This window comes from Symphalangus syndactylus, chromosome 5, assembly GCF_028878055.3.
Source record: "Symphalangus syndactylus isolate Jambi chromosome 5, NHGRI_mSymSyn1-v2.1_pri, whole genome shotgun sequence".
NCBI lineage: Eukaryota > Metazoa > Chordata > Mammalia > Primates > Hylobatidae > Symphalangus > Symphalangus syndactylus.
This window is the reverse complement of record NC_072427.2, coordinates 29,103,318-29,123,717: the sequence shown is the minus strand read 5'-3', so window position 1 is coordinate 29,123,717 and position 20,400 is coordinate 29,103,318. Positions and strand designations below refer to the sequence as shown.

Below are 20,400 nucleotides of genomic sequence, written 5' to 3'. Positions count from 1 at the left end.
GAATAAATTATAGAAAATCAGAAGATGGGTCAATATGAGTGGAAAAAACCTAACATTTTAATTGTTTTTTCTCTCAATAATTGTGTTGAACCATTCAAAAAAGTATGATACAAAAATAGCACTATACTAAGAGCCAGATGACATGTCCTTAAACCCTTAGCTCTGCAAATTATTGGTTGTGTAACACTGGAAACAACACTTAGCCTCTCCTAGATTGTTTTTACGTCTATAAAATGAGGTTCAGTACCTGCCCTGTGTACATCATAGAGTTATTGTGGTGATCTGATGACATCACTCATGTGAAACAGTGTTGAAAACAATAATCCATCATACAAATGGAAGATGAAATTTGCCATTAAAATTAATTGAAGGGATACCTACATTGATGAGAAAATAACCAGAAAACATCTAAAGTCTTGTATACTTTCACTAACCTATGATTTTCTTGCATGAATACTTGGAGATCATATTTAGATAAAAGAAAATATACTATAATTTTGCTGGTATTAAAAAATACAGTAAGAGAAGAACTGTGATTGTGTTAGAGCACTTCTCTTAAGCTAAAATTAAAATAATACATTGACTCTTGTAGAATCCCACAAGAGACTGCTTTTCATATCTAATCTATTCATCTACATGACAAATTATTGAGATTCAAGTAAAAAGAAAAATCAAAGAATTTTCTTACAGTCCTAGTCAACTTTACTACTGTATTCAACAGAATCTTGCGCTACCTAACGCATTTTTATGAACATTCAGATTATGTGGTCCAACTATTTCTCCCAAATTTAAACTACACACTAAAAGTAATCCAAATAATATGCTTAACCTATGCATATTTATATTCCTTTCTAATACCAGAAGGTAACAAAAGAGTTCACCTGTAATTACAATACAGTGGCCATACATCTTTCATCATGCTGTGTTAGGTACTTGTAGTATGGAGCCTCTGAGATGGTGCCCAGTGATCTAAGCCACCTGGTTTTAAGATCCTTACGTAATCTCCTCCCATATTGTATGAGGACTGTGACCAAAAGAATACAGCAAAAGCGATGCTATAAAACTCAGCACAACTTCCTTTTATCAACTCTCTTGGGTACTTTTTCCTTTCTCTCCCCCACTCTCTCTCTCTGATTTTCTATGGAGAAACCACTGGCCATGTCATGAAGACACTTGGGCTGTAGAAAGGTATACTTGGCAAGAAACTGAGGTTTCTGGCCCACAGCCAAAGGGGAACGAAGGCCAGCAAATAACTGCACAAATGAGTATGGAAGTGGATCCTCCAGACCCAGATGACTATGACTTGACTGATAGCTTGACGAAATATTCATCAGGCCAGGAGCAGTGGCTCACGCCTGTAATCCCAGTACTTGGGAGACAGATCACTTCAGGTCCGGAGTTCGAGACCAGCCTGGCCAACATGGTGAAACCCTGTCTCTACCAAAAAAATATAAAAAATTAGCCAGGTGTGGTGGTGCATGCCTGTAATCCCAGATACTCAAGAGGCTGAGGCAGAAGAATCGCTTGAACTTGGGAGATGGAGGCTGCAGTGAGCCAAGATTGTGCCACAGCACTCCAGCCTGGGCGACAGAGCCAGATTCTGTCACCAAAAAAAAAAAAAAAAAAAAATCATCAAAGACCCAGGGCATGAATGATGGCCAGGTATGATGGCTCATGCCTGGAATTCCAGTGCTTTAGAAGGCTGAGGTAGAAGGACTACTTGATGCCAGGAATTTGAGACCAGTCTGGGCAACATGGCAAGATCCTGTCTCTACAAAAAAAATTAAAAATTTAACCAGGCACGATGGCATGTGCCTGTAATCTTGGTTACTCAGGAGGTTGAGGCAGGAGGATGGCTTGAGCCCAGAAGTTCTAGGCTGCAGTGAGCTATGCTGGATCACTGCACTCCATCCTGGGAGACGCTAGAGCAAGTCCCTGACCCAAAAAAAAAAAACAATAAAAGAATCACTATGCAATTCCTGGTGGCCTTTTTTACAGAAAAATGTGAGCTGATAAATGTTTGCTGTTTTAAGCTACGTTTTTCTGTCATTTATAATAGAGCATAGATAACACAGTACTCAGTTATAAGAGTGACTGTATATTAAACATCCAACCTAGCACTATGTTACTGTTTTACATACTTCCCTCATTTAAGCATCACAACAAATTAATAATTGTCATTTTTCAGAAAAAGAAACTGAAATACAATAATGTTAAGTAACTTGCTCAGGGAATCATAACTTATTATACGATAAAATCAAGATTTAAACTTGGTTGGCTATCTCCAGAGCCCATGTTATTTCTACTTACCACGATGATCAATAGTTATTCTGCTCTAAATACACAGACTCTCTTCTGTAAATATAATTAGTGCTCCACTTACCCAAACTTGATCATCTTTCCCTGATGTTGAAAATAATGGTTTTCCTCTTCTAATCAGTTTATATCCCATTACATTCATAGATTTTCTAATGAAAGAATATCTTTGAATTCCAGGAATAAACTCAATGTTTCCTATGTTTTCAGGTATTTTGTTTTTTGTTAACTACAGTCATGATGTTGTACATTACCTCACCAGAAATTATTAATCTTGCATAAGCCAAACTTTTGTACCTTTCGACCAATATCACTCCATCTCCCCTCTCTGCTTCTATGAATGTGACTTTTTCCCATATTCCACACAGAAGTGAGATCACGCAGCATTTCTCTCTGTGTCTCATTTCACTTAGCTTAATATCCTCTAGCTCCACCCACATTGTCACAAATGTCAAAATTTCATTCTTCTTAAGGCTAGATAATATTGTTTATATCTATATATATATAGATAGATATAGATATATATATATACACACACACACACACACACACTCAAATATATACCATATTTTTCTCATTCATCAGCAGACATTTAGGTTGTTTCCATATCTTGGCTATTATGAATAATGTTACAGTGAACATGGGTGCACAGGTATCTCTCCTTGATCCAGATTTCAATTCCTTTGGATATATACCCAGAAGAAGAATTGCTGATCATATGACAGGTTCTATGCTAATTTTTTGAGGAAATCCCATATTGCTTACTATAATGGTTATACTAATTTACATTCCTACCAACAGCATGCAAGGGTTCCATTTTCTCCACATCCTCCCCAATACTTGCCTCTTGTCATTTTGATAATAGCCATCCTAACAAGTGTCAGGTGACATTTCACTCAAGTTCGATTTCCATTTCCCCTGATCATTACAGATGCTGAGCACCTTTCCATGTACCTGTTAGCCTTTTGGATTTCTCCTTTTGAGAAGTGTCTCCTTAAGTCCTTTGCCATTTTTGAGTCAGGCTGTTTTCTTGCCATTGAGTTGTGTGAGTACTTCAAATATTTTGGATATTAATGCCTTATCTGATACATTTTTTACAAATATTTTCCCATTCCATAGCTGTCTTTTCATTTTGATAATTTTTTCATTTGCTGTATAGGTTTTTAATGTGATATAATTCCACATGTCTAATTTTGCTTTTGTTGCCTGTGCTTTTCTGTCACATTCAAAAAATTATCACCAAGATCAATGTCAAGAAGGTTTTTCTGCAAGTTTTTTTCTAAAAGTTGTATGGTTTCAGATTTTATGTTTAAGCCTGTAATCCATTTTGAGTTTATTTTTATGCATGGTGTAAGATAAGCATCCAATTTCAATCTTTTGCATGTGGATACCCAGTATTCCCAATACCCTTTGTTGAAAAGATTATGCTTTCCCCATTGTATGCTCTCAGCATACTTGTCAAAGACCAGTTGCCCATAATTGCATAGGTTTATTTCTGGGTTTTCTATTAAGTTCCATTGCTCTGTGTGTATGTTTGTATGCTAGTGCCAAATTGTTTTGATTACTATACCTTTATAATAAAATTTAAAGTTAGAAAGTGTTATGACTATAGCCTTTGCTCTTCTTGCTCAAGATGACTTTCAATCTTTGGGGTCTTTTGGAGCTCCATATGAATTTTAGGACTGTTTCTCTATTTCTCTAAAAACAAATGGCTGGGATTTTGATAGAGATTGCACTGAAATTGTAGATCACTTAAGGCTGTATGGACATTATAATAACATTAATTCTTCTAATCCATGAACAGAGATAACTTTCTATTTACTTTTTGCTTTAAATTTTCTTTCATAAATTTATAATTTTCACTATACAAGTGATTCACCTCCCTGCTTAATTCCTAATATTTTATTCTTTTTGTTGCTAATATAAAGAAAACTGTATCTTTAATTTCTCTCTCATATAGTTCATAGTTAGTGTATGACAACCACGGCCGGGCAAGGTGGCTCACGCCTGTAATCCCAGCACTTTGGGAGGCCGAGACAGGTGGATCACGAGGTCAGGAGATCGAGACCATCTTGGCTAACACGGTGAAACCCCGTTTCTACTAAAAATACAAAAAATTAGCCGGGCGTGTTGGCGGGAGCCTGTAGTCCCAGCTACTCGGGAGGCTGAGGCAGGAGAATGGCGTGAACCCAGGAGGCGGTGCTTGCAGTGAGCTGAGATCGCACCACTGCACTCCAACCTGGGGGACACAGCAAGACTCCGTCTCAAAAAAAAGAAAACCCCACTGATTCTTAAGCATGTTGATTTTGTATCTCTAAACGTTACTGAATTCATATATTATTTCTCAAAGTTTTTGTGGAATCTTTAAGGTTTTCTATATTTACGATGTTATCTACAAATAGATAATTTTACTTCTTTCCCTTCCCATATAATGCATTCATATCTTCTTGCTTTTCCCAGTATTTCTAGTACTATGTTGGAGAGAAATGGTAAAAGTGGGCATACTTGCCTTTTACCAAATCATAGAGAAAAAGCTTTCAGTTTTTCCCAATTATGATGTTAACTGTCGGTTGTTCATATATGGGCTGTCTTAGTCTGTTTTGTGCTGCTATAACAGAATATCAGAAACTAGGTAATTTATTAAAAAAAGAAATTTATTTATCATATAATAGTTCTGGAGACTAGAAGTCCAGTATCAAAGTGGTGGCATCTGATAAGATTCTTCTTACTAAATCAACCCTGGAGGAAAGCAACAGGGCAAGAGAGGGCAAAGGGTGGCATGGGCACTATGGGGAGCTGAATCCAACCTTTTATAAGGCACCCACTCCTGCAATAAGGACCCACTTCCACAATAATGGTATCAATCCATTCATAAGAGCAGAGCCAATATAACCTAATCTCCTCCAAAAGAACCCACCTCTTAATACTGTTACAATAGCAATTAAACTTCAATATGTGTTTTGGAGGGGATAAACATTAAAACAACAGCATTGGCCTATATTGTGTCGAGTAAAGTTCCTTCTATACCTATTATGTTGAGGGTTTTTTCATGAAAGGATATTGAACTTTGTCAAGTGTTTATCCTGCATCTGTTGAAATATTAGTGTGTTTTTTGTCTTCCATTGTATTCATGTAGTATATTGCATTTATAGATTTTAGTATATTTCACCATACTTACATTCCAGAGATAAATCCCACTCAATCATGGTATGATTGTAGATGTATTCTTGAATTTGGTTTGCCAGTATTTTAAAGAGGATTTCTGCATCTATGTTCATCTGGAATACTGGCCTGTAGTTCTCCCGTTTCTTGTGTTTCTATCTAGATTTGGAATCAGAGTGACGCTGGCCTCATAATACAAGTTTGGGAGTGGTAGGAGATAGGAAAAACTAAATTGTTTTTCCTCCTCTCACATACAAGACAACAACAGTTCTGTTCACCAAGATTTTTATGGGGTTTTTCTCACACTGACAACTTCTCTGACGCCAGCTAGCTGTCATATAATTCAATCCAATTCTGACATTATCTACCTGGTCCCACAGATTAAGGGCTCAGTCCCACAAGACTGCCCCCACAACTTCAGATGCTAATCACAAGTCCCAAGTTCTGACCCATACTTCTGACAAACCAGCTATAAATTTGGCGTTCTCACAACTGTCTCCTCAAGTTTGATTAATTTGCTAGAGTGGCCCACAGAACTCAAGGAAACACTTTACTTACTGTTGCCAATTTATTACAAAGGAACTTTTAAAGGATGCAGATAAACAGCCAGATGGAAAAGATGCCTAAGGCAAAGTGTGAAGAAGGGACATGAAACTTACATGCCCTCTCCAGGTGTGCCACCTTCACATGTTTAACAACCCAGAAGCTCCCCAAAGTCTGTTCTTGGGATTTTTCATGGAAGCTTCATTACACAGGCATGATCTATTAAATCACTGGCTTTGGCAATCAACTGAACCTGGAGGTCGAAGTTCTGGTAGCCAGCACCAATTCTGAGGCTATTCAGGACACTACCAAGAGTAGCCTCATTACAACAAAAGATGCTCCTATCACTCAGCAAAGCCCAAGGCATTTAGGAACTCTGTTTCAGATGCTCTTATCACTCAAGAAATTACAAAGATCATAGAAGTTATCTGTTGGGAACCAGGGTCAAAGATCGCATATTGGAAAAACAATATTATCCTAGTGCTTCTATCTACCAGAGTTTTAGGAGCTCTACGTCAAGAACCAGTGGCAGAGACCAATATAATATTTCTTATTTCACAAAAGTGTTCCCTCCTATTTTTCAGAAAAGTTCAAGAAAGGTTGGTACTACTTCTCCTTTGTATGTTTCGTAGAATTGATCGTAGATCAACTTGTATTATGAGGCCAGCATCACTCTGATTCCAAATCTAGACAGAAACACAAGAAACGGGAAAACTACAGGCCAGTATTCCAGATGAACATAGATGCAGAAATCCTCTTTAAAATACTGGCAGAAATTCATAGATTTCGTAGAATTGATGGCTTCACAAAGCCATCTGGCCCTAGGCTTTTTTTGTTGGTTTTTGATTACTGATTCAATCTCTGTATTTGTTATTGGTCTGTTTAGGCTCTTTATTTCTTCTTGATTCAGTCACATTGGGTTGTATATTTCCAGGAATTTATCCACTTCCTCTAAGGTTATCCAATTTGGTGCCATATAATTATTCATAATAGTTCTTTACGACCCTTTTTGTTTCTCTGTTATCCACTGTAATGACTCTACTTTCGTTTCTAATTTATTTGAGTCTTTTTTTCTTAGACCAGCTAAGAGTTTGTTGATTTTTTTTATCTTTCCAACAAACCACCCCGTTTGGGTGATTTTTTTCCCATCGTTTTTCTCTTTTGCATTTCAATTATTTCTGCTCTATCGTTATTTCTTTCCATATAGTAACTTTGGGGTTAGTTTTGTTTCTTCTTTTTCTAGTTCTGTGAGTTAGAAAACTAGTGTAGGCATTTATTAGTATAAACTTCCCTCAGAGTCTTGTTTTGCTACATCACACAAATTTTAGTGAGTTATATTTGTCTTCATTTGCTTCAAGGCATTATTTAAATTCCCCCTTATTTCCTTTTATCAAATAGTTGTTCAACTGTATGTTTTCACATTTTTGCTAATTTTCCTATTTTCTGTTATTGATTTCTAGATTCATTCCACTGCAGTCTAAAAGATATTGGTACGATTTCCATCTTCTTAAATTTCTAAAGACTTGTGTTGTGACCTAACACATGATCTATTCTGAAGAACGTTTCATGTGCACTTGAGAAGAATGAGTATTCTGCTGATGCGGGGGTAGAAAATCCTGTATATATTTCTTAGGCACATTTAGTGTATAGTGTTGTAAGTCAGCTGTTTCATTACTGATTTTCTACCTGGATGTTCTATCCATTATTGAGAGTGGACCACTGAAGTCTCCTACTATTATTGTATTGCTACCAATTTCTCCCTTCAGATTTGTATTTGTTTTATATATTTATGTGTTAGGTTGCTGGGTGCAAATATATTTAAATTGTTGTATCCTCTGTTAAACTGACTCTTTTATCATTATTTAATGGCCTTCTTCCTCTCTAGGGACAGTTCTTGTCCTAAAGTCTGTTTTGTCTAAGTTTAGCCACTTCTGCTCTCTTTTGGTTACAATTTACATGGAATAAGATATTCCTTCGTGTTCAGCCAAGTCTGTTCAAGGCAGCATATGGTTGGGTATGTCTTTTTTGAATTCACTGAGCCACTCTATGCTCTTTGGGGAGTTTAATCCATCTACACTTGAAGTAATTATTAACAGTAAGTACAGATTTATTACTGACATTTTGCTACTTATTTTCTATTTGTTCTGCAGGCTTTTGTTCCTTACTCTATTGCTATCTTCATTTGTTATTTGATTGTGGGTTTGTTTTTTTTTTTCTAACGGTTTGCTTTGATTTCTCTTTAGCATTTGTGTATTTACAATAGGTTTGCCCTTGTGGTTACAACTGTCTACTTCAATTTGGTAACAACTTAAATTCAATGGCCTACAAAACTCTACACTTTTACCTACCACTACACTGTGTTTTTGAAGTCAGAGTTTACTATTTTTCATACAGTGAATCCATCGTCAATTTTTTGTCATTATACTTACTCTTAATACCTTTTTGTCTTTTTTTTAAATTATTATTATACTTCAAGTTTTAGGGTACATGTGCACAATGTGCAGATTTGTTACATATGTATCCATGTGCCATGTTGGTGTGCTGTACCCATTAACTCATCATTTAGCATTAGGTATATCTCCTAATGTTGTCCCTCCCCCCTCCCCCCACCCCACAACAGTCCCTGGAGTGTGATGTTACCCTTCCTGTGTCCATGTGTTCTCATTGTTCAATTCCCACCTATGAGTCAGAACATGTGGTGTTTGGTTTTTTGTCCTTAGGATAGTTTACTGAGAATGATGGTTTCCAGTTTCATCCATGTCCCTACGAAGGACATGAACTCATCATTTTTTATGGCTGCATAGTATTCCATGGTGTATATGTGCCACATTTTCTTAATCCAGTCTATCGTTGGTGGACATTTGGGTTGGTTCCAAGTCTTTGCTATTGTGAATAGTGCTGCAATAAACATACGTGTGCATGTGTCTTTATAGCAGCATGATTTATAGTCCTTTGGGTATATACCCAGTAACGGGATGGCTGGGTCAAATGGTATTTCTAGTTCTAGATCCCTGAGGAATCGCCACACTGACTTCCACAATGGTTGAACTAGTTTACAGTCCCACCAACAGTGTAAAAGTGTTCCTATTTCTCCACATCCTCTCCAGCACCTGTTGTTTCCTGACTTTTTAATGATGGCTATTCTAACTGGTGTGAGATGGTATCTCATTGTGGTTTTGATTTGCACTTCTCTGATGGCCAGTGATGATGAGCATTTTTTCATGTGTTTTTTGGCTGCATAAATGTCTTCTTTTGAGAAGTGTCTGTTCATGTCCTTCGCCCACTTTTTGATGGGGTTGTTTGTTTTTTTCTTGTAAATTTGTTTGAGTTCATTGTAGATTCTGGATATTAGCCCTTTGTCAGATGAGTAGGTTGCAAAAATTTTCTCCCATTTTGTAGGTTGCCTGTTCACTCTGCTGGTAGTTTCTTTTGCTGTGCAGAAGCTCTTTAGTTCCTTTTTGTCTTTTAAGTCCCCTCCTCCACCCTACCTTAGTAACAGGATGCTACTCTGTTTCCCAGGCTGCAGTGCAATGGTGCAATCCTAGCTCACTGCAGCCTCAAACTCCCAGGTTCAAGCGATCCTTCTGCGTCAGCCTCCCAGGTATCTGGGACTACAGGTGCCTACCACCATAACTGATAATTTTTTTGTTTCTTATTTTTGTAGAGATGAGGTCTTGCTATGTTGTCCAGGCTGGTGTGAGACACCTGGCCTCATGTGATCCTCCCACCTCAGCCTCCTAAAGCACTGGGATTACAAGTGTGAGTTACCACACACAGCCTTCTTTAAAGTTTTATATTGGGGTTACCAGTTATTTCTGTACCACCCTTACAGTATTATGTTATTCTATATTTGACTGTACATTTACCCCTGAGCTTTACATACTTTTCTTCATACGCTTTTACATTGATGTTTATCATTTTTTCTATTCCATTTTAAGAACTCAGCATTTCTTCTCAGGCAAGCCTAGTGATGACAAACTCCCTCAATTTTCGTGTGTCTGGGAAAGACTTTATCTCCTCTTCATTTTTAAGGATAGCTTTCCAGGGTATAGTAATCATGGCTGGCAGGGTTTTGTTTTTTCCTTTCAGTACTTTGAATATACCATCCCATTATCTCCTAGCCTGGAAGATTCATGTTGAGAAATTCACTAATCATTTCTGGGGCGGGGGGTGGCGGGGGGGCAGGTTTCCCTTGTATGAGATGAGTTGCCTTTCTCTTGCAGCTTTCCAAATTCTGTCTCTTGAGTTTTGACAATTTAATTATAATAAGTCTTGATGTAGACTTTTTTACCTGTTGTGGGGTTCTATGAGCTTAAGTCTGGATATCTGTTTTGCTCTCCATATTTAGGAAGTTTTGGGTTATTTCTTTAAAAAAAAAAAAAAAAAAAAAGACTTTCTGCCTGCTTCTCTTCAATCCCTGTAATGCATATATTCATTCAAAGATAGTGTCCCATAAATCCCAGAGGCTTCCTTCATTTTTTTCATTCTTTTCTCTCCTTTTACTGGGTAATTCCAAATGACCTGTTTTCAAGTTCTCTTGATTCTTTCTTCTGCTTCACTGAGTCTGCGGATGAAGCTCTCTACTGCATTTTCTAGTTTCTTCAGTGTATTCTTCACCTCTAGAATTTGTTTGGTTCTTTCTCTTGGCTTCACTTTCTTGATGTTCTCATTTTGTTTTTAATGCTGTTTTCCTGATTTTGTTACATTATCTGTGTTCTCTTACAGTTCACTGACCTTCAACAGTTATTTTGAATATTTTGTCAGGGACTTCACGGATCTTCATTTGTTTCGGTCGCTTGATGGATATTTATTGTGTTCTCTTGGTGATGTCAAGTTTTCCTGATTTTTCATGTTCTTTGTATCCTTGCATTGCTGTCTGTGCACTTAAAGAAGCAGTCACCTTCTCCAGTCTTTATGGACTGGCTTCAGAAAGGATAGTCAATTGCTCAGATGGGAGCACTGACTTGGGAGGAATGCAGGAGCACATTGTTGCACTAAGCCTACTGGCACACAGAGTGCCAAAGTGCGGGGAAGTACAACAACTCTTGGTTTATATGTATGCATTGGTGTGGCAGCTCAGGGGGCTAGAGTTGGCAATATCAGTAACAGGGCAGTCCTCAGCTCTAAAAGCTACAGGGTGTAGGCAGTGGCTGCCAGCAGCACCTCTGTGTTAAGAAGTAAGCACCCCTGGTAGGTGGGAGCCAAGGCAGGTGGTGGCAGAGGCCAGGTGGAGTTTGGTTGCAGGCATACATGTGGCAATGGGGCCCTGGCCAGCTGTGGCCATGTGTGTGCATGGCTATTTGGCCCACTGCATATGGACATGGATTGACAACAACTGTGGGACAGGGCAGTAGCTTGCATTCCTCTAGCTGAAGGGGCTGGCTGCAGATACATAAACAGAAGTAAAAACCAGAGCCAAGGGCAAGGACCAGGGCTGGCCACGGGCAAACACACTACAAACTGATAGTCTTAGGCTCCACATTGTCCTACCAGGTCATTCTACACTTTAGACAAACCTCCCCAAGGAAACCCTCCAATGAAAATGGCAAAAGACAAGTAGAACTTTAATAATCCATGCTAACCCTGCAAAATATCCATTTACTAGATAATTTGAAAATGACAGTTTTTTAATAGTTAACCTTCTTGGATTCAATAGATTAAAATGCCTTTATTTCCTAGCAAATCTAATTATTTTTATGGTTATTTTAGCTTTTCTCAGACCAGAAGTAGAGTTGAAAATAAGCGCACCAACTTCAGACTATCATAACTTCCTAAAAAATAAAAACTCACCCTTTCTAACAATTTCTGAAGCTTCAATGTTTTCTCTTCGCGTAACTTTTCCCTTAGCTGCTGTGCTTTCATTTGTTTTTCTTCATGTTTCTTCTTAGATTCTGCAATTGTTCTATTAATACAAACAAATGGACAAGAGACATGAAATGTTTACATGGTAAGGCCAGAAAAAGTGTTCTTTAGACTTCATACTTCTTAAAGTATACAAAACTAATTTTGGCCCAACATTTCAGGAAAGCTTTGTTACTTTTCAATGGATCTGAAACTGTCCTGAAGTAATGTGTCCAAAAATGCCATATAGCAATTTTATTTAACAGTCAAGAGTGGCTGGTTTCCTTCCTGTGAACCATTTCAAATTAATTTCAAATGCCAGACCTTTTACGAGAGGGTGAAGAAAGTTTTTCATGCATGTGAATTCCATGCCCTGGAGGTCTAGCAGGTTCTTCTTCTACAATGTCCCCCCACGATGTATTTTGGCGCCAAGACTCACGAGCTGTTCAGAAAAAAATACTATTATTGTTTAACCACATAGGTCTATAAAACATTTGAGAACAAACTTTTGAACACTGTACTAATATGCATATACACAATACCTTCATAATCTGCAAGGACATCGTTCCAGTCCATGGACATACCACAGAAAGATACACTCCCACTGCCCATGCTGGCCTAAAATGTAATAAGGGAAGTTGAAAATCAAATCTTTGAACACAATAACAACTTTAGAAAATGAACTATACATTAAAATTTCCTACCTATTGTTAATATATTCTATTTAACCAACAGTTGAAAACTAGGAAAAAGGTACCTACCAGTACAATCAAAATAATTGCCAAGTTAAAATACCACAGCCTATTCATTTTAAGAGCCGAGAAGCCATTAACAGCAGAGACAAATGAAGTAAATTTAAGAAATATATTGGCCTTATCCGATTACTACATAAATGCTAACATATACAAAGCAAATACTGAAGAACTGAAGATTGTTTGGCATTAAAATTTAATAAACCAATATGTAAAAGATTTAAAGTTATTTTATTCTTAACAAATTCCCATCATCAACATATATATCCTAAGCACTTAGTAACAGAAGGTAGTGTATCATTTGCTCGCTTATTTATTTATTTATTTATTTATTTATTTATTTTTGAGATGGAGTCTCACTCTGTCGCCCAGGCTGGAGGGCAGTGGCACGATCTCAGCTCACTGCAACCTCTGCCTCCCGGGTTCAAACTATTCTCCTGCCTCAGCCTCCCAAGTAGCTGGGACTACAGGCACCTGCCACCACGCCCAGCTAATTTTTGTATTTTTAGTAGAGATGGGGTTTCATCATATTGGCCAGGCTGGTCTTGAACTCCTGACCTTGTGATCCACCCGATTCGGCCTCCCAAAGTGCTAGGATTACAGGCATGAGCCACCACGCCCAGCCTACTTTTTGTTAATAGAATACAGAAGTAAAATACCTTAGCTTCATCTTCACTTTCCATAAATTATAATCGGAGTAATGTTGAGTTCTTACTTTATGTCAGACTCAATTTTTTAACTTTTTTTAAATAGAGATGGGGTTTTGCTATGTTGCCCAGGCTGGTCTTGAACTCCTATCCTCGAGCAATCCTACCGCCTTGGCCTCCCAAAGTGCTGAGATTACAGGCATGTGGCACCACAACTGGCCCAGACTCAATTTCTTGACTGGTAAAATAACAATAATAACTTCTAACTTGTCAACTGTATCATATATGAAAATACTTAGTAACGGTAAAGTGCTAGCAAAAGATTTGCTATTGTTTATTGTATAAGTCTAAATCACCCTGAGAATAATAGTTATGATTACTGAACATGATTTTTAAATAAATAATTTTAAATAGGACTAGATGGACTTCAAGTCTTTCTGGCCCAGATAATTTTGTTTCTAAATATAAATTTTGAATAGTTATGTTAAAAAATCTAAAAGCTCACAGAAAAGTCACTGTCATTGTCAGTTTCAATGTTAATATCATTGTTTTCTTCAGCTTCAATTTCTCTAGTTAACTGTTCTTCTTCAGCAATAGCACTAGCAATGGCTTCTTCATTGGCCTTTTCTAGACGATCTGCTAGCTCTTCTTTTTTAGCAAGGACTTCTGCCATGGACTATAAAGTTAAAAACACATAAACAAAAAGAAAAATCATCACTTGACTGGAAAGTAATCATTTTTTATGTTCTAACATGAACTCAACAGTATACATAAAATTGTATTGATCTAGAATCATAAAAGCTGGGGTTCCATACAGGCTCATCCACTTACTAGCTGTGTGCCTTAGAAGCTTCTAAAAACCAAGAACCTACTTGGTATTCCATAAAATGGAACAATAATCAATGACTTGCCTTATTTACCAGACTGCTATGTATGAGAAACTGTGAAGTCATATAAATAACAGGTATTATTAATGACAAAGTGTGAATTTCATTTGAGTGCCAAAAGGAATATACTCATTAAATGTAAAACCAAAATAGTATACTATAATGGGAACACGGAAAGAATATATGCTATACTGGTGATGATGCTTTCTGAACATATATACACCTAACTTTAAAAAACGCATTGTAAATAATAAAAATATACATGAGATTCATTAATTAATAAATCCTCATGAGAAGCTAAAGATGTATACTAGAAACCCTAAATCAAACACTGAAATAACAAAACAAACGTGCAGTTAATAAGCCATCAAAGGTGATAAAATGAAATTATTAAAAAATTAAAAATGGAAGGAAGAACACAAGTTAGAGAAAACAAATAGTAAAATGGTGGATTTAAACAAACTATGTCAATAATTATATTACATGTAAATGTAACATGTAATAGGCAGAGATTATCAAATTAGATAAAAAATAAGACTGAGCTATATGTTTCCTAGAAGAAGAAAAACAGATTACAAGTAAAAGATCTATGCTAACTAAAAGAAAGCTGAAGTATTAACATCAGACACAGATTTCAGTGCAAAAAATAAAGAAGATCAATTTATAATAATAAAAGGGTCAATTCATCAAGATGACAAAACAATCCTAAATGTTTATAGACCTAACAGAACTTCAAAATGTATAAGGCAAAAACCTATAGAAATGCAAAAAAATATAAACCTAATGAGAATGTAAAATGATGCAACCACTTTGGAAAGCAGTCCGACAGTTGCTCAAATGGTTAAACATAGAGTTCATATAACCCAACAATTCCACTCCTAGATATATATCCAGGAGAAATAAAAAATGTGCCCACACAAAAACTTTTATGCAAATACTTAAAGCAGTGCTATTCATAATAGCACAGTGGAAACAACCTAAATGTCCATCAACTGATGAATAAATAAAATGTGGTATATTCATTCATTCAGTGGACTATACTATTTGATCACAAAAAAGAACAAAGTACTGAGACAAACTAAGACATGAATGAACCTCTAAAATATGCTAAGAAGCCAGTCACAAATAACCATATATTGCATTTCATTTCTATGAAATGTTTAAAATAGGCAAAATTATATAGAGAGAAAGCAGTGTAGTGGCGGGTGCGGGTGGAGTGAAAGGGAGTAACTGCTAATGGGTGCTAGATTTTCTTTTTAGAGTGATGAAAGGGTTCTAAAGCTGATTATGGTGAATATACTAAAAAACAACAGTAAACTTGAAACAGGTGGATTGTATTGTATGTAAATTATTATCTCAATACAGTCGTTAGAAAAAACATAGATCCACAGTTACAGTCAGTGATTTCAGTACCCCTCTCCCAACTGACAGAAAAAGTAAGCAAAAAACTGGTAAGGATATAGAAGACCTGAACAATACTATCAACAAAATTGATCTAGGTATTTTCTAAAAAAAAAAAAAAAAAATATGTTCACATAAAGTTGTATATAAAAATGTTCGTGGCATCTTTATTCATTAAAAAAAAGACGTAATTCAAATGTCTCTGGGCAAGTGAATGAACAAACATTGTGTTACACGCATGTAACAGAATACTAGTAAAGTCAATGAACAGAATGAAATATTAATACACACAGCTACATGGATAAATCTCAAAATAAATACGTTGAGTGAAAGAAGTCAAGCAAAGCTTACACAATTCAATTTATATAAAACTATCATCACAGTGAACAGGCAACCTACAGAATGGAGAAAATTTTTGCAATCTACCCATCTGACAAAGGGTTAATATCCAGAATCTATAAAGAACTTAAACAAATTTACAAGAAAAAAAACAAACAACCCAGCCGGGTGTGGTGGCTCATGCCTGTATCCCAGCACTTTGGGAGGCCGAGGCGGGTGGATCACAAGGTCATGAGATCGAGACCATCCTGGCTAACACGGTGAAAACCCGTCTCTACTAAAAAATACAAACAATTAGCCAGGCATGGTGGCAAGCACCTGTAGTCCCAGCTACTCGGGAGGCTGAGGCAGGAGAATGGGGTGAATCTGGGAGGCGGACCTTGCAGCGAGCCAAGACTGCGCTACTGCACTCCAGCCTGGGCAACACAGTGAGACTGTCTCAAAAAAAAAAAAAAAAAAAAAAAGAGAAAAAAACAACCCCATCAAAAAGTGGGCAAAGGATATGAACAGACACTTCTCAAAAGAAGACATTTATGCAGCCAACAGACATACGAAAAAATTCTCATCATCACTGGTCATCAGAGAAATGCAAATCAAAACCACAATAAGATACCATCTCACACCAGTTAGAACGGCGATCATTAAAAAGTCAGGAAACAACAGATGCTGGCGAGGACGTGGAGAAACAGGAATGCTTTTACACTGTTGGTGGGAGTGTAAATTAGTTCAACTATTGTGGAAGACAGTGTGGTGATACCTTAAGGATCTAGAACTAGAAATACCATTTGACCCAGTGATCCCATTACTGGGCATATATCCAAAGGATTACAAATCATTCTACGATAAAGACACATGCACATGTATGTTTATTGCAGCACTATTCACAATAGCAAAGACTTGGAACCAACCCAAATGTCCATCAATGATAGACTGGATTAAGAAAATGTGGCACATATATACCAGGGAATACTATGCAGCCATAAAAAAGGATGAGTTCATGTCCTTTGCAGGGACATGGATGAAGCTGGAAACCATCATTCTAAGCAAACTATCACAAGGACAGAAAACCAAACACTGCATGTTCTGACTCATAGGTGGGAGTTGAACAATGAGAACACATGGACACAGGGCGGGGAACATCACATACCTGGGCTGGTCAGGGGGTAGGGGGGTCAGGGAGGGATAGCATTAGGAAAAGTACCTAAAGTAAATGACGAGTTGGTGGGTGCAGCAAACCAACATAGCACATGTATACCTATGTAACAAACCTGTACATTGTGCACATGTTCCCTAGAATTTAAAGCATAATTTAAAAAAAAAAAGAAAGAAAAGAAAAAACAGTTGTCTCATCACTACAGGAATTCTCTGTAACTCTACACTTGGAAACTAAACAATAAGGTGCTTATCACCCTATCACCCTTGGTTTGTCAAAACAAAAGTATACTTAAGACCTCTAAGAATACACTAATATCCACATTAAAGCAGGATTTATTTTCTTTCAAGTATGAAAATTTGACCCTCAAAATAACCAAAAGGTTTTATGACTCTGCAAGTTTATGTATGTGATGAAAATAAAAATGAGGTAAGAAATTTTTAATTATTTCATGCTTATTTAAGTATGAGATAGTTTTCCTCTTTTAAAATTTTGAAATTTGATTCTCACAGAATCAAACTGAAAAATATACAATTTGATATACAACTACTAAAACAAAATAAATGACCAAATTCCACCCCATACAATAAACTCACTACTTATTTGACCATAATTATGTTCAAAATTTAGAAATGTTCATTACTAAAAGACACAAGATGAAAATCAATTGTTCCACCTTATTAAAAGAATCTAAACATTTGGTTTTTGTATTACTATAACCTTTATTTTCCTTTTTACCCTTAAACAACCTATATCAAGTTTCATCTCTACTGTTATTATCCCTATAAAATGTATAATTTTACCTAATACCATGTGTTGTTAAGATCTGTCAGCATTAGGCATTAAATTTTAGAAGAAATTATAGTGCACAACAGCCTTTAAAAAATAAAATTTAAGTAATTTTTCACAGCTTTTTATATGTCCCTATTTCTTTGGAAAGTTAGTTTTTAAACAAAGTTAGCATGATTTATTCTGGATTATCCCCAGGTCAAGTATCTTAATACTAAAATGAGCAAAAGGAAGAGATGGGTAGAAATATGTTATCATCCAAAACCATAAATCTATAAATAATCACAAATCAATGCATTTTTAGAGATTCTGGAATAGGGATGGTAAATAAATTTCATCTTAAAGACCAACTCCAAGCAAATGATAGTGGCTGTCTAAAGTACTCCATTAAGAAAGTTTTTAAAACTAAGTCTAGCAGACACCATTTTCCATCTATCAGAACGCTAGATGTAGCATTGAAGACTTTATTATTACTAGTTTAGATTCTTAATTCTGGGCTAAGAGCATTTAATCAAATCACATACAAACCAAATGATTCTGAACAAGTCACTTAACTCTCACAATCTCACTTTCTTCCTCTAAAAAACAAGAATCTTAACTATATCAAAAGTTTACCAAAAGAATAAAATGTTAAAATGAAATAACATATATAAAAATGCTTTAAAAGTATAAATCATACAACTTATTATTATTGGGGTTTATGCCTCTTAAATATACTCAGAATTCTGATAAGTTGTTCTTACCAAGTTAGCAGCACTCACATTTGAAATATCTGAAGGGTCCATTTCATTTTCTATCCTTGCTTTCTCTGCTGGAAATTTTTCTTCATTTACTTGTAAAGGAGGTGTACCAGCTTGCAGCATAACTGAAACACACTCTGTATCAATGTGGACAGCAGATATTTCAGAAGTTCGAACATAATTGTCTTGAATACTGCCAGAATTCTTCACATCATCCAACGTACTCACTGTGAACTAACAAAACGTAGAGAATGAATCAGAGATAATTAAAAAATATCAACTATTCCACTTTAGAAGAAGAGATGATTTTGCTTAACCTATTAACTATGAAGAGGTACTTGACTGGATGACAGAAAATTTACTCATCTTTTTTGTATGTTTCAAGTGTAACAAAAGGACAGGGACCATTAAGCACAAATTTTATTTGCATGCCTACTATGTACTGGGCACTATCCAAAGTTTTCTAAGAAATTAAGCAATTTATACTGTAATTTTCTTGTAGGCCAATTTGTGATGAGTATTTTATATCCTTCGCAAATGAAATCTAGTCACAAGTATGAGGCATTCATTCACTGCATTATACTCATACAACCAAAAGTATTCACATGGTCTTTTGCAAAGACTGTCTAATATCAAATGAGGACATTCAGCACTTTTGAAAAAATCCCGAAACCAATTTTTACAACAATATATTTGGAGGGCATTTTACACAAAAATATAAAACTTATTCTCTTCAGATAATATTAACATGATCTCAAAGTATCTTTGTTAAAAATTCATATGGTACATGATCCCAATTCTCAGATCTGAAAAAGCATGACCTAAGGGTGAAGATTGAAAGCATGTAGTGTCTCATTATGACATTCATACACTTTAGATTCAGATATCTTCCCCATTCCCCTTTAGGAATATTTAATAACAAACCAACAGAAATGTAAATACAATATAAAAAGCAAACACTGGCTTAGGCTAAATACATATCCATTTTTTAAAAACATTCTAATTTAGTAGAGTCAAGCCTTTATTTTTACTTTGGACAGAGAAGAGAAACAATAGTACTGTGTTTTCCAATGGTACTCTAAGTCGAAGAACTAAAATCTAAAATTATGAACTTAAAACTCCCATCACTTCTTAAATAAACATTAGATAAACGCTGCAGTGGCCATAAACCTCCCCACAGTTTGATTAATTATTTATACAAATATCAAACTTGGCTAAGTCTCATAAACTACTTTAAAAATTCTACTATTGGTCAGAACTTAAAGTGTCCCAAAGTGTTGATTTTAGCATAAGCATTATTTAAATGATATAACATTGTTTATACTGCTATCAACATTATTTATATGTCAGTCACCATGGTTTATAATCTTCTTGGCAATATTTATATTAGCATTACTTATGTGTACACTACTCAATCCCACTTATTAAAAAACTCAGTATCATTTGTATAACAAAATCAAAGCTAAACTATGAAGTAAAGACATTAATATGCTAATTCCATCTTTAGAATGACAGTGGAGAAAACAAATATCATTAACTTGGCTGCCATCAGCAGTGAACTTTTATACTGAAAAATTTTAGCAATAGTTTACTTGTCGAAAAGTTCTATGTACAGATTATTCCTGAAATCTCAATAGCATATAGGTTTATTCACTACACACACTGCATAATTTTTATAGTAAGTTATATTTTTTAGCTGAACACAGCAAAAATGCTAGCTGTTTCTTAAGTATTATAAAAAGTAGTTTATTCACTAAGTATCTCTAATGTAGCTTACAACACTAAAGAGTTTCTTAAAGTTACATCCAACAAATGTATACCAATTACTTC

General features: G+C 35.9%; 1 protein-coding gene across 14 annotated transcripts in view; it reads right to left on the bottom strand.

Annotated features, from left to right (window-relative positions):
• SCAPER (S-phase cyclin A associated protein in the ER) overlaps positions 1 to 20,400 on the bottom strand; it is a 581,035-nt gene that overhangs the window by 423,174 nt on the left and 137,461 nt on the right. For 10 of the 14 annotated variants that reach the window (XM_055277642.2, XM_063638678.1, XM_055277646.2 and 7 more), the window contains 5 exons: positions 18,574 to 18,804; positions 13,767 to 13,937; positions 12,405 to 12,480; positions 12,187 to 12,304; positions 11,812 to 11,923 (listed from right to left, as the gene is read on the bottom strand). In XM_055277642.2, the coding sequence (XP_055133617.2) occupies positions 11,812 to 11,923; positions 12,187 to 12,304; positions 12,405 to 12,480; positions 13,767 to 13,937; positions 18,574 to 18,804 (708 nt within the window). The remainder of the gene's footprint in view (positions 1 to 11,811; positions 11,924 to 12,186; positions 12,305 to 12,404; positions 12,481 to 13,766; positions 13,938 to 18,573; positions 18,805 to 20,400) is intronic. The other 4 variants (XM_055277643.2, XM_063638681.1, XM_055277648.2 and 1 more) reach the window with 1 other exon arrangement.